Raw genomic sequence first — 12,904 nt, 5'->3', positions numbered from 1 at the left:
AGAATTGTTAAAGACTTTTTGATATGTTTGTTTATTTGAGGCAGTATATATGCCAGGATGCTCATGTGGAAGTCAGAGGACAACTTGTAGAAGTCAATTCTCTTCTTCCACCATGTAGACCCGGAGTCAAACTCAGGTCTTCATGTTTCCTGGAAAGTGTGTTTGCTAGCTGAGTCATCCAAAGGCTCAAATCTTCTTTTGGAAATATTTTTATGATCACCAAAGCTTCTGTAGCTCAGCACCATTCAGTCACTAAATAGGTACCATTCTATTTTTCTTCATTTGTCCTATACCAAAAACACCTTAAAGTCTCTACTCCATTCTATAATGTTAGCCTAAGCATACCATTGAAAATGTCAAGATAAGCTCACCTGGAGTCTTGCCATGTATCTGAGCCTCTTAGAAAATGTATAGCTAATGTCTCACTAGAGTACATGTTAGTTTAACCTAGTGATGAATTTGAGAAAAAGAAAAAAAAGAATCAATAATAAGGTATTTTTTCTTCATGACTTTGCTTCTTTTTTACATCTCTGCAACATATCCTTCTAATATCACTCCAAAGAGACTGAGGCTTTGTAAGGCAAAGGTCACAAATACCAAGGCAGCCAGTAGTGAGAATAAAATTTTAATTCCTGCAATTCAGAAATTTAGTAATGTGCTGTGTCGTGTTGCTAATCATTTAGGCACAAGGATAACAGTGGAATTAATCTATCAGTATAATTAATGACAGCATGAAATTAAGAGTCAGCTATGTCTGATAGGCATGATTATTACAATCAATAAGAAATCATAATATTTATATTTTAAAAACACAAAACATGGTCAAAGTATGCATATTTACAAAATAATAATTATTGCTCACTTCTGACTTAACATTTGTTTACAATGATACACTAGGGTTTGTATTTTAAATCAATTAGGAATAAGACAGGAAAACTGGAATTCCAAAGAACTGCAAGGCAAAGGATCCCTGAAGGATAGAGGAAAGACAGACAAGCTTGCAAAATCTGTACATAGTTCTAAAATAACCAAATCTATGTAAGAAACTAAAAATACTCTAGTGTTAATGGAGAAAGTGTAAGTGGAGAGAGCAGAGACAGCGGAGGGAGAGACAGGTGCCAGTTAGACCTTCTGTCTACTGACAGTGAGGGGCTACAGCTTCATGCTGTGGAGCTCTTCCAAGCTCCTTCCTCTCACACAAGCTGTGTCTAAAGGGCATAGCTTAAAATTAAACACAACAAGATTGAAATAATGCTGAAGGTTGACACGGGCATTCAGAGGGTGATTGGAAGAGAAGGAGAACAGGTGTTAGAGAAATGCATTTAATGGTTGTTAAGAGTTAAATCACAGAATTAGTAACTAATTAGAGTAAGATTCTTAGTAACCAGCAGTATAACAGAACTGAGGGTAATGTGAAGCTGTCTTGAGTATTCACAAATTCCAGATATTTATAAATTCCAGGAAAGAGACAGAATGAGACAGAGATAGTGGATGGGCCAAACATAATTCTTTTTCAAGTGTCTGGAACTTTAGTATATCCATGTTCAAAGGTAGATAGCAGAGGCCAGTCCAGTGCTCCAAGGAGTACAGCCCACAGGTGTCAAAAAGTTATTAAAAATGATTTGGGGGAAAATGATTGGGGGAGGCATATAGTAAATTCTTCAAAACTATTGGAAAATTAACTGCAAAGATATTCAAGAAATAGCAACATTCAGAGACAGCTTAAAACTCCCAATGAGAATGGGGGCATGATCCCATTTATATAAATACCACTTGTCCTTGTACACACAGAAGAATTCGGTTGAAAGCTAGGGCAGATAAATATCAAAACATTACAATAATCATTTCTAGTTAGAAAGGTAAATTAAGTGATTATTCAGAGGAGTTTTAACACTACCGATTTTGCGGGGAGGGAGTTAATCCTTAATTCAGAAAAAATAGTATGTTGAAATTTGACATAACTAGTTATTGAGTGTACAATTTGATGCTAATTTAAATCTAATGACTTTTAAGAATAAATGTCAATATGCTTAAAATAGTTTCTGATTGTTTTGCTCCAGAGTTAACTCAAGAAGTTATACAGATTTCATGTGCAGTATAACTGTCAGCCTGGAATGAAAGGAGAAGGGAGCATGCATGTTAGAGTGGACTCAGGCAGGAAGAGCTTGTTTCTAAGACAGGTGACCTCTGTATGTAAACCCTGATAGCAAAGGCACTTGGAGAGGATGCTTGAAACAGCAGTGGGGAATATCCAACCAATGTAGTGAAGAAATTTAAAAAAATGAAAAAAATCCCTTTATTTTGTGGGCTTTGTCCTTTACATACCATTACACTGGAAGTAGAACTTAAAAGAAGAAAAAAAAGATTTTAATACATGCCTGCCTAAACTTAAAGCATAGACTCATTTTGTCCAGTTCTGCATTATAATAAAGAACCAAGGGGAAAATGTTACACCTCTTCGATGACATCATTCAAGAAATTATACTAAGGCAAAGTCACATCACCCCTTCCCCAAGAACTCAGTGACCATGAGCTGCTTCCTGCATGGCTGTAACTTAGGTATTCTGAAGCTTCCACACATCTGTTCAGGACTCTCCCCAATACTGTCATTACCACAGACCAGAAACAGAGACCTGGCTGAAAGAAAGGGCACAGGGAAATGTGTTACTCAATATATAATTTCCCACTTTTGAATGTTGATGCTTATTGAAAAGATGATCTAACTGGAGTTATGAAATGTTGTATGCTGTCAAAAGCCAATGCACTCTTTGTTGTGTGGAATTGCTGGATGACATCAAGAAGTAGCCCAGGCTATATATAACTTCTGCTCTGTCCCATAGCATGTACTATGATCCTGGGAGTTGTAAATTCTTATGAAAGTGGGGGAACTTTATTAGGGCATACTTTATGCCTTTGCTGAAGACACCCTCCCCACTATGGAGGGTTTTCCTGAGATGTGTTTTCGGTTGGGTGTGTTTTAACAAAAACAGAGCTAAGGAAATGATGGCAGCAATGGGACATGGTCTTTTAGAAAACTCATGAATAGGAAGACAAGAAGGTCTTGCAGGCATCTCCTTAGTAAAGGAAGTGTCAATGGACTGCAATATTATGTAGATAAACGGTATCGAGTCTTTAGGCAAGATAGCAAATCAAGGGTCTTCCTGCAACTGTGATGACTGCATTACCACAGGGCCTTGTTTCTGATGACTTTACCCTGATCCCTTTGCTATTCTCTCCTCTCTACTCCAACACACACACACACACACAAACACACCTGCAGTGGGGTGCTAGTTCTCATATTGAGAAAGTTCCCCTGGACTTCCTCTGTGCTCCTGACATCAGCAACTTTTGCTTAACAATGTTCCCTTAACTTCTCCTTGGAATTAACTTTAGTGTGGCTGGTCAATCTTCCTAGTAGGTAGGACACCCTGGAAATATGGAAACTTTTCAGCAGTGCTGAGACTCAAATGATATTTCCGACCATTTGAGAAGTTGAGATGGAGCTGTATTTGGGAGAAGTATGCATGACACAAATATAACCAGGAAATTCTCCATCTTTCAGCTATGGGCCCACTTTAACCTTCAAAAGTCTCCTTCCTTCAGTCTGTTTCAATCCATCTTTCAGACAGCTTTTCCTAATATAGCCCCAATCTTGCCTTTTCATGGAAGAAACTCAGCTCATTGTGCTCAAACACAATAATTACAGAGAGTAAACCCTGAGAAATGCCTGCCAGTTTCAGCAGGAGCTTTTAAACTCCCTTGGGATAGAAGTTTGTCTTTGACTGACCTTTAGATATTTCTGAAACACTGCATAAGTCAGTATATGTTAACTAGTAAGAAAATATTTATTTCTAGATTTGAATCTTAGATTTTTATTATTCATAATAAAATATTCCAAATAGTTATTATATGCTAGATATCTTCTCATTTAATCATCAGAAAAATTCTGAGATTCAATATATTGTTGTTTTTATTTTACTGGCAGAAGAGATGTAAAGATGTTTTATTAACTTGCCTGGTGGTCACTGATTTCTTTTTTTTTTTTTTTTTGAAATCACAGAAAACAAGCATTGAATTATTTTATTTCACATACACATATCTAGAACTTGCTATGTGCCAATCTCTGTTTTAACAATACTAAATTTGTAAATCTTATCAGTTATCATTTGAATTTTACATGTACAGCCTAAATAGGGACAATCTAAAAGATTCCTGTGAAAAGTTGAGTTTATTCAAACATACTAACAATAGGTAGTTATAAAAAATGATCAAATGTTATAGTGATGGAGACAGTGAATTATCTATGAATCTCTCCTCACAAAAATCACACATGAAGTGATTCACATATCAATAGATTAATATATATATATATATATATATGGATATATATGAGCATTATTTCTTTATTCAAGGAATGTATAATGTTGAAAAGCATGCTGTAGCAAAGAATTTTTTTTTATTTTAATTTTAAAATTGCCATCTTCTCCCCTCCTCCTCCCTCTTCCCTCCCCTCCCCTCCACCCACACCCCCACTCCCTCCCTCTTGAGGCCAAACAGCCATCAGGGTTCTCTACACTATGTTGAGTCCAAGGTCCTCCCAACTCCCCCCAGGTCCAGGAAGGTAAGCAACCGAACTGACAAGGCTCACACAGAGCCCGTCCATGTCGTAGAGACCAAGCCCATCGCCATTTTCCTTGGCTCCTCGGTCAGCCTCCACCATCAGCCACCCTCAGAGAGTCCGATTTGGTCGCATATTCCATCAGTCCCATTCCAAGTGGACTTGGTGGTCTCCCATTAGTTCTGTCCTGCCGTCTCAGTGGGTGAACGCGTCCCTCATGGTTCTGACTTTCTTTCTCATGATCTCTCTCCATCCGCTCCTCATCAGAACTTTGGGAGCTCAGTCCGGTGCTCCAGTGTGGGGCTCTGTCTCTATCTCCATCCATCGCCAGGTGAAGGTTAAGGCTCACAGTGAGCCCGTCCATGCTGTAGAGTTCACATTCATTGCCGTTGTCCTTGGTTTCTCAGTCCTCCTCCACCGTCAGCCACATTCAGAGAGCCCGGTTTGGTCCCCTGTTCCATCAGTTCCATTCCAACTGGACTTGGTGGTCTCCCGTTAGATCTGTCCCACCGACTCAATGGGTAAATGCACTCCTCACGGTCCTGCCTTCCTTGCTCATGATCTCCCTCCTTTTGCTCCTCATCGGGACCTTGGGAGCTCAGTCCGGTGCTCCTATGTGGGGCTCTGTCATTTTCTCCATCCAATGCCAGGTGAAGGTTCTATGGTGATATGCAAGATATTCATGAGTATGGCAATAGGATCTGGACATTTCTGGCTCCCTCTCCTCAGCTGCCCAAGGACCTAGCTGGGGGCGTCTTCCTGGACACCTGGGAACCCCTCTAGAGTCAAGCCTCTGCCAACCCTAGAATGGCTCCCTTAAGTAAGATATATAATTCCTTGTTCCCATATCCACCCTTCCTATATCCCAACCATCCTATTCCCCCAAGCTCTTCCCATCCTCCACTTCACACTTTTCTCGCCCCATCCCCCCTCTCCCCATCCCACCCCACCCCTATGTTCCCATTTTTTGTCCGGCAATCTTGTCTACTTCCAGTATCCAGGAGGGTAACTATATGTTTTTCTTTGGGTTCACCTTCTTATATAGCTTCTCTAGGATTTTTACGAATTATAGGTTCGATGTCCTTTATTTATGGCTAGAACCCAATTATGAGTGAGTACTTCCCATGTTCATCTTTTTGGGCCTGGGTTACCTCACTCAGGATGGTGTTTTCTATTTCCCTCCATTTGCATGCAAAATTCAAGATGTCATTGTTTTTTACCGCTGAGTAGTATTCTAGCATGTATATATTCCACACTTTCTTCAACCATTCTTCCACTGAAGGGCATCTAGGTTGTTTCCAGGTTCTGGCTATTACAAATAATGCTGCTATAAACATACAGCTCCTTTAGTATCGTGGCAGGTTACAAGATCAACTCCAAAAAATCAGTCGCCCTCCTATATACAAAGGATAAGGAAGCAGAGAAAGAAATCAGAGAAGCTTCACCTATCACGATAGCCACAAATAGCATAAAATATCTTGGGGTAACTCTAACCAAGGAAGTGAAAGACCTATTTGACAAGAACTTTAAGTCTTTGAAGAAAGAAATTGAAGAGGATACCAGAAAATGGAAGGATCTCCCTTGCTCTTGGATTGGGAGGATCAACATAGTAAAAATGGCAATACTACCAAAGGCAATCTATAGATTTAATGCAATCCCCTTAAAGATCCCATCAAAATTCTTCACAGATCTTGAGAGGACAATAATCAACTTTATATGGAAGAACAAGAAACCCAGGATAGCCAAAACAATCTTATACAATAAAGGAACTTCTGGAGGCATTACCATCCCTGACTTCAAAATCTATTACAGAGCTACAATATTGAAAACAGCTTGGTATTGGCATAAAAACAGAGAAGTCGACCAACGGAATCGAATAGAAGACCCAGATCTTAACCCACAAACCTATGAACACCTGATTTTTGATAAAGGAGCTAAAAGCACACAATGGAAGAAAGAAAGCATCTTCAATAAATGGTGCTGGCATAACTGGATGTCAACCTGTAGAAGAATGAAAGTAGATCCGTGTCTATCACCATGCACAAAACTCAAGTCCAAATGGATTAAAGACCTCAATATCAATCTGAACACACTGAACCTGTTAGAGGAGAAAGTGGGAAGTACTCTACAACATTTGGGCACAGGAGACCGCTTCCTACGTATAACCCCAGCAGCACAGACATTAAGGGCAACATTGAATAAATGGGACCTCCTGAAGCTGAGCAGCTTCTGTAAAGCAAAGGACACTGTCACTAAGACAAAAAGGCAGCCTACTGACTGGGAAAAGATCTTCACCAACCCCACAAGAGACAAAGGTCTGATCTCCAAAATATATAAGGAACTCAAGAGACTAGACTTTAAAATGCTAATGAACCCAATTAAAAAATGGGGCACTGAACTGAACAGAGAATCCTCAACAGAAGAAGCTCGAATGGCCAAAAGACACTTAAGGGCATGCTCAACCTCCTTAGCAATCAGGGAAATGCAAATCAAAACAACGTTAAGATACCATCTTACACCTGTCAGAATGGCTAAAATCAAAAACACCAATGATAGCCTTTGCTGGAGAGGTTGTGAGTAAGGGGTACACTCATCCATTGCTGGTGGGAATGCAAACTTGTGCAACCGCTTTGGAAAGCAGTGTGGAGGTTTCTCAGGAAATTTGGGATCCACCTACCCCAGGACCCAGCAATCCCACTCTTGGGAATTTACCCAAGAGATGCCCAATCATATTACAAAAGCATCTGGTCACTGATTTCTTTTAAGGGCAATCATTCTCAAAGGGACATGCTTTGTGACTTGAAAAAATCAATACATCTATGCAAAATTCACCATAACCCCCATGAGGTTAGAAGACCCTAAGCATCCTTTATCTGAATTATGACTTCTGCTTTTTTAATAAACATGTGTCATACAGTGGCACTCCTTAGAAGAGAGACAAACATATCAGTCAAGTGAAAACATTTTAATAGCAAGGTGAAGACATGGTTACTCAACCTCAGAAAGAACAGCTCATCAAGGACAAAGGTTAGCAAATGTATAGAAATTCTCTCCAAGAGAGAGAAGTTCCTCCCAGGTAGGGGCACTACTTCTAAATGTCCCCCATCAATACATTTAGAAAAATCACTGGTAAAGAATACCATCAGTAAGAAACAGAGATCCTAGAGGGAACAAAATTCATTTTGTTATTCTTTTTTGTTGTTGTTACTTAAAAATATTGATACAATTTATTTTGATCATATTCTTTCCCATTCTCTAACTCCTCTCAGATCCTCTCACCTTCCCACCCAATTTCTTATTTTTCTTCTTTCTGTCTCTGTCTCTTTCTTCCTCTTACTGTCACGCTAACTCACTCTCTCTCTCAAAATAAACCTTGAAACTTAAAACAAGCCAACAAAAAGCCAAAAGACAAAAAAATCTAAACACAAGTGTATAAAACCAAACCAAATCATGGAGTCCATCTTGAGTTGTTGAACTACTTTGGGGCATTGGGACTCACTTGGAGTGTTCTTGATATACTTGGTCTTTCCAGGGACAGTTCCCTGGAGAAACTAACTTTTCTTTTCCCAATAGTTATCAGTTGTAAATCGCTTCTTTGTTGGGGTGTGACTTTTGGTACACTTCCCCTTCTCTATGCATGGATTTTGTCTGAACTTGTATAGTATTTGCACTTGCTTGCACAGTCTTGGTGAGTTCATATGTGTATCTGTCCTGTTGGGTCTGTAAGAGACTGTTTTCCATTGTATCTTCCAGCAGCTCAACCTACTTGCCTCCTTTTCTGCATAGACTTTTGAACCTTATGAGGAAGGGATTGCTAAAAACAATGATGCTCCAAAGTTTCTCACTCTCTACACATTGTCCCATTATGGGGTTCTGTGTTAATTAACATCTACTGCAAGCGGCTTCTCAGACAAAAGTTGAACAATAATCATCTACGTAAATGGTAATTTGAATAAAAATCTACCCCACCTCACCCGGCTCAAATGTCTGAATGCTTATCCTCAGTTAGTGGAATATTTAGGAAGTATTAGGGGATGTGGCCTTGGAGGAAGTGTCACTGGGGATGATCTTTGAGGCTGTAAAAGATTATGCCAGGCCCAGTCTCCATCTTTCTACCTGCAGGCCAGGATATAAACTCTTAGCTATGCTGCAGCACCATGTCTGCCTAATTTGCTCTCAAGATTCCAACCATGATGGTCAAAGATTATCCCTCTAAAACCTCAAGCAAGCCCCAAGAAAAATGCTTCCTTCTTCCTTGTCTAGACTGCATTGGTCATGTTTTATCACAGCTCTAAAACAGTAAGACGGACAATGGATACAGCAATATGTCATTGGAAGTCATTTCATTGTTGTTCCTCTTCCATGCTTTTCCTCTTCTTCTTCTTCTTCTTCTTCTTCTCTCGGGGAGGCGGCGGAGGAGGAGCGGGCGGAGGAGGTAGGTCGGCTTCCGACGCAGAAGAAGAAGAAACGGCAGCAGAGAAAGCTCAGACTCTCCACTGCAAAGGCAAAAGAAGCAGAAGACCGCAGGGAGCAGCCTCCGAGCTGCAAAGGAAACAAGAGAAGAAGAAAGGGGAAGGAGGAGGGGAGGAGGAGGGTGAGGAAACTTCAGAGGGGAGGGAACAGAAACGGACGAGGAAAGAAAAAGTCCCTCTCTCATTCTTCTGCGCAGAACCTCTCGAGAGGCAAAAGAAGAAGGCTTCGAAAGAGAGTTCCTCCTGGAGAGAAGGAAAGAAAAAGGGACGACACCCCCTCCTGACGCCCTCCTCCTCCTCCTCCTCCTCCTTCTTCTTCTTCTTCTTCTTCTTCTTCTTTTTCTTCTTTTGTTTTTTCAAGACAGAGTTTCTCTGTAGCTTTGGAGCCTGTCCTGGAACTAGCTCTCGTAGACTTGCTGACCTCCAACTCACAGAGATCACACTGCCTATGCTTCCTGAGTGCTGGGATTGAAAGCCTGCACCACCACCGCCCAACTCCTATTTCATTCTTAAGGAGGGTGCTGGGGAGAGAATGATGCTCTGCCTAGGTCAAAGATGTCTACCAGGAGAACTGAACCGTTCTTTACCCACCTTACTCTAATGAAAGTTGTACAGATAATTCCAGGGTGGTCTCATAACAGGGGAAATTAAAATCAAACAGGCTGAAGAGTTGGTTTCAGAGGTTAGACTAGTTTCAAGTCAACCATTGAAATACTTGTTCTCTAATTTTGTTTTGTTTTGTTTTTAGAGACAGAGTTTCTCTGTGTAGCTTTGGTGCCTGTCCTGGAACTAGCTCTTGTAGACCAGGCTGGCCTTGAACTTACAGAGTACTGCCTACCTCTTTCTCCAGAGTGTTAGGATTAAAGGTGCATGCCACCACCACCTGGATAACTTTTAAAGAAATTCTAAGCACGACTTTAGAAATCTCTTAGAAAATTTGGATTTCTATTATACAAAGAAAAAATATAGTCTAATTGATATCAATTAAAAATCAACAATGACAGCGAGGTTACAAAAACTCTTAAAGAGTCATTTGGTCTTTAGATTGATGATTAAAGCTGATGTGTTTAAAAATCAAGAAGAGAAATTAAGGAAGTCTGGGCTAAAAGGAGCTCCTGCAGTTATAGACCCTGGAAAAATGTGGGATATTCAATTATATTCATGACTAAATAAGCAACTACTTTTCTCCATTTTCTCTATTTTGTTTCAGTTTTCTCTACTGCTATGTTGAATGGAACCAAGTAACTCCTGATGTTGTTTAATTTTGGTTTGTGACAATGAAACACACCAGCATGTAAAGTGTGGATTAAAGCGCCCACAGCAGTTTTGTATCTGAGTCAGCACCCGCTCGTCCTTGCTTTGCTCTGCCTTTGCACTCTCAGATGAAGTGCCCTTTTTTGATTTCGTTATGCTTTGAAAGCGTGAGAATAGAGAACAGTTGCCCGACTCAGAGCAATCGTTTATTCCTTATTTTACAGCTAGTTGGCATAACTATTTCCTTTAAACTCACCTAGAAAGTATAGAAATAATAATACATGAAACATTTAACTCAAATTCTATATGGTGTTATGTATCAGCGTCATACTTTTGTTTCATTGTATTAATTGACGTACTTCTTGTTCAGTATTCTATAAATGAATAGGGCAGAAAAGGGTAGAAGGGTAGAGAAAAACCCAGAGGCACAAAAATATTTCATATCAATATTACCTCAAAAAACCTGTTAGTTGATTCCAGCACTGGTTTAATGTAAGTAGATGAGAATTATATTTACAGATTATTTCAATTTTTATACCAAATTCAAATGCTCTTTCCTGCTTAGTTTCCATTTTTACATGCTTATATTATTGTTTTATTTTGAAGTAGAATCCTACAGTGTAGATCAGGACTGTCTGGAAACCAGGCTGGCCTTGAATTCATGGAACACCCCGTCTCTCTATATTAAATGCTGGGATTATGTGCATGCAACCACACCACACCTTAGTTTATATGTGTGTGTAAACACACCACACCTTAGTTTTGCTTTTGAAACCCCTTCTTGCAAAAGCTTGTGTCCTCTTGCCTGCCTTTCTCTTAAGGAGGCGCTCATGTACAAACCTGATCACTGCCCTTTACATGAGTTAGTTTTTTATTTAGATGGTTTATAGCAGCAACTTAACACATAGCTTTTTTTCAACAGTCTGTGAAATAACACACCTACAAGATGATAGGAAAAGATAAACTCATATGGGAGTATTCTGAACGATTTTTTTAAGATTTAATCATTTTTATTTTATATGAATGTATTTGCCAGAGTGTTATATGTATACTATATGTGTGTTTGGTGTCCAAAGAGGCCAGAAGAAGGTGCTGGGCCACTGAGAACTGGACTTACAGATGGTTATGAGGCAACATGTGGGTTCCGGGAACTGAACCCAGGTCCTCCACAAGAGCAGCCAATGCGCTTAACCACTGAGTCATATCTCAGACCATGAACATTTTATTCTTTAAATTAATTTTGCATCTTTTATACGAGTGAGTCAAGATCCAGAAACAACTATGAATTAACAGGAGGATGAATATATAAAGAAACTAACATATAGGTACAGTGCTGTATTATTCTGCTTTAAAAATACCTAGTCATTAACATCAAATGGATGAAACAATGCGTTATCAATGTAAGAGATGCAAGAAATGTCAATACATAGAATAAAAGAGATTATAAATAATTTAAACATATTGGTGATGTTAAAAACTAAAAGTCATGATTAAAAGAAAGCAGCAATTTTATTCTAATCTTACAGTTTAGTAAACAGTATGCTAAAGTCCTAATATTTTAATATTAGATAATATTTTGTATTTAACTACATGCAAGCTGCTTTTCAATACTTTGTGAAGAAATACTATGAAATACTAAATGAATATAATAGAGATTATAGAGATAACAAAGTTATTTACTTTTAATGTGGAGCAATGTCCCTGTAAGTGAACAGGCACATGGGTCTTTTACTTGCCACTTCCTAAGGAAATGGTCCTCTCTCCTGTCAAACTTTGTAGCCTTTTCCAGGTAAATTGTAGCAGTGCAGCCAGTACTGCACCATGTTCCCTTAGTGTTCATCCTGCATGCATAGCAAATATGCATTCTTGTGGCTGTTGCACTAGGATGGACATTGGCTGTCACATCCCATTCCGGAATGTATGTGGGCTTGTTCCAGCTTTGGAAGCTGCAGTCTATGTTAACTGCCATCAGTGAATGCATACAGCCTACCTTCCTGAGTAGTGCAGAGATGACCCAAAAGCCAGCTCCCCTCTCCAGGCAGACACAAATGAGTACCAACACATTTTCCTCTAATACTTTCCTGTAAGATGGAGAAAGGTTACTCTCTAAAGTACTGAAGATGTCACTGCACCAGGGCTTCTTCCCTTCCTTGTGTTCCTTCTCCCTCTTCAGTGTTCCCAGGGCCACTTCATAATAAAATAATTCTATGGAAATTTTCATCTTCGCTAAAAGTCAACATTAATAAATGACTAATAAAATGATGTATATGATTGCAATGTCAAATAATTAAGAATGACTCTCTTTAGGTTTGTATTTACTTCATATTTTTGTTATTGTATGTGTATATGTTGTGTGTGAATGATGAGTATGGGCAACATTGGCATTATGTATATGGAGGTTGAAGGACAACATCTAACTCTAATAATAATCAGAATTTTGCAGCAAGCACCTTTGCCCATTGAGCTATCTTACTGTCCCTCCCTTTATTTACTTTTAAAATTCAACTTAAAATCTAATTACTACATTTATAATACTAAAAATGCTTCATATATATATAAT

The 12,904-nt window shown here is 39.2% G+C and overlaps 1 protein-coding gene across 2 annotated transcripts in view; it reads left to right on the top strand.

Annotated features, from left to right (window-relative positions):
• Positions 1–12,904, top strand: part of Ccser1 (coiled-coil serine rich protein 1) — a 626,740-nt gene that overhangs the window by 577,730 nt on the left and 36,106 nt on the right. The window contains exon 9 of one of the 2 annotated variants that reach the window (XM_038318800.1): positions 10,301–10,374. The exons of the other annotated variant lie outside the window; for it this stretch is intronic. Within the exon in view, the coding sequence (XP_038174728.1) occupies positions 10,301–10,321 (21 nt within the window). The 3' untranslated portion in view covers positions 10,322–10,374. Of the gene's footprint in view, positions 1–10,300; positions 10,375–12,904 lie in introns of those variants that run through there. 2 annotated transcript variants of the gene reach the window in all.

Source organism: Arvicola amphibius, chromosome 2 (genome assembly GCF_903992535.2).
Source record: "Arvicola amphibius chromosome 2, mArvAmp1.2, whole genome shotgun sequence".
NCBI lineage: Eukaryota > Metazoa > Chordata > Mammalia > Rodentia > Cricetidae > Arvicola > Arvicola amphibius.
This window is presented reverse-complemented; position numbering and strand designations above follow the sequence as displayed.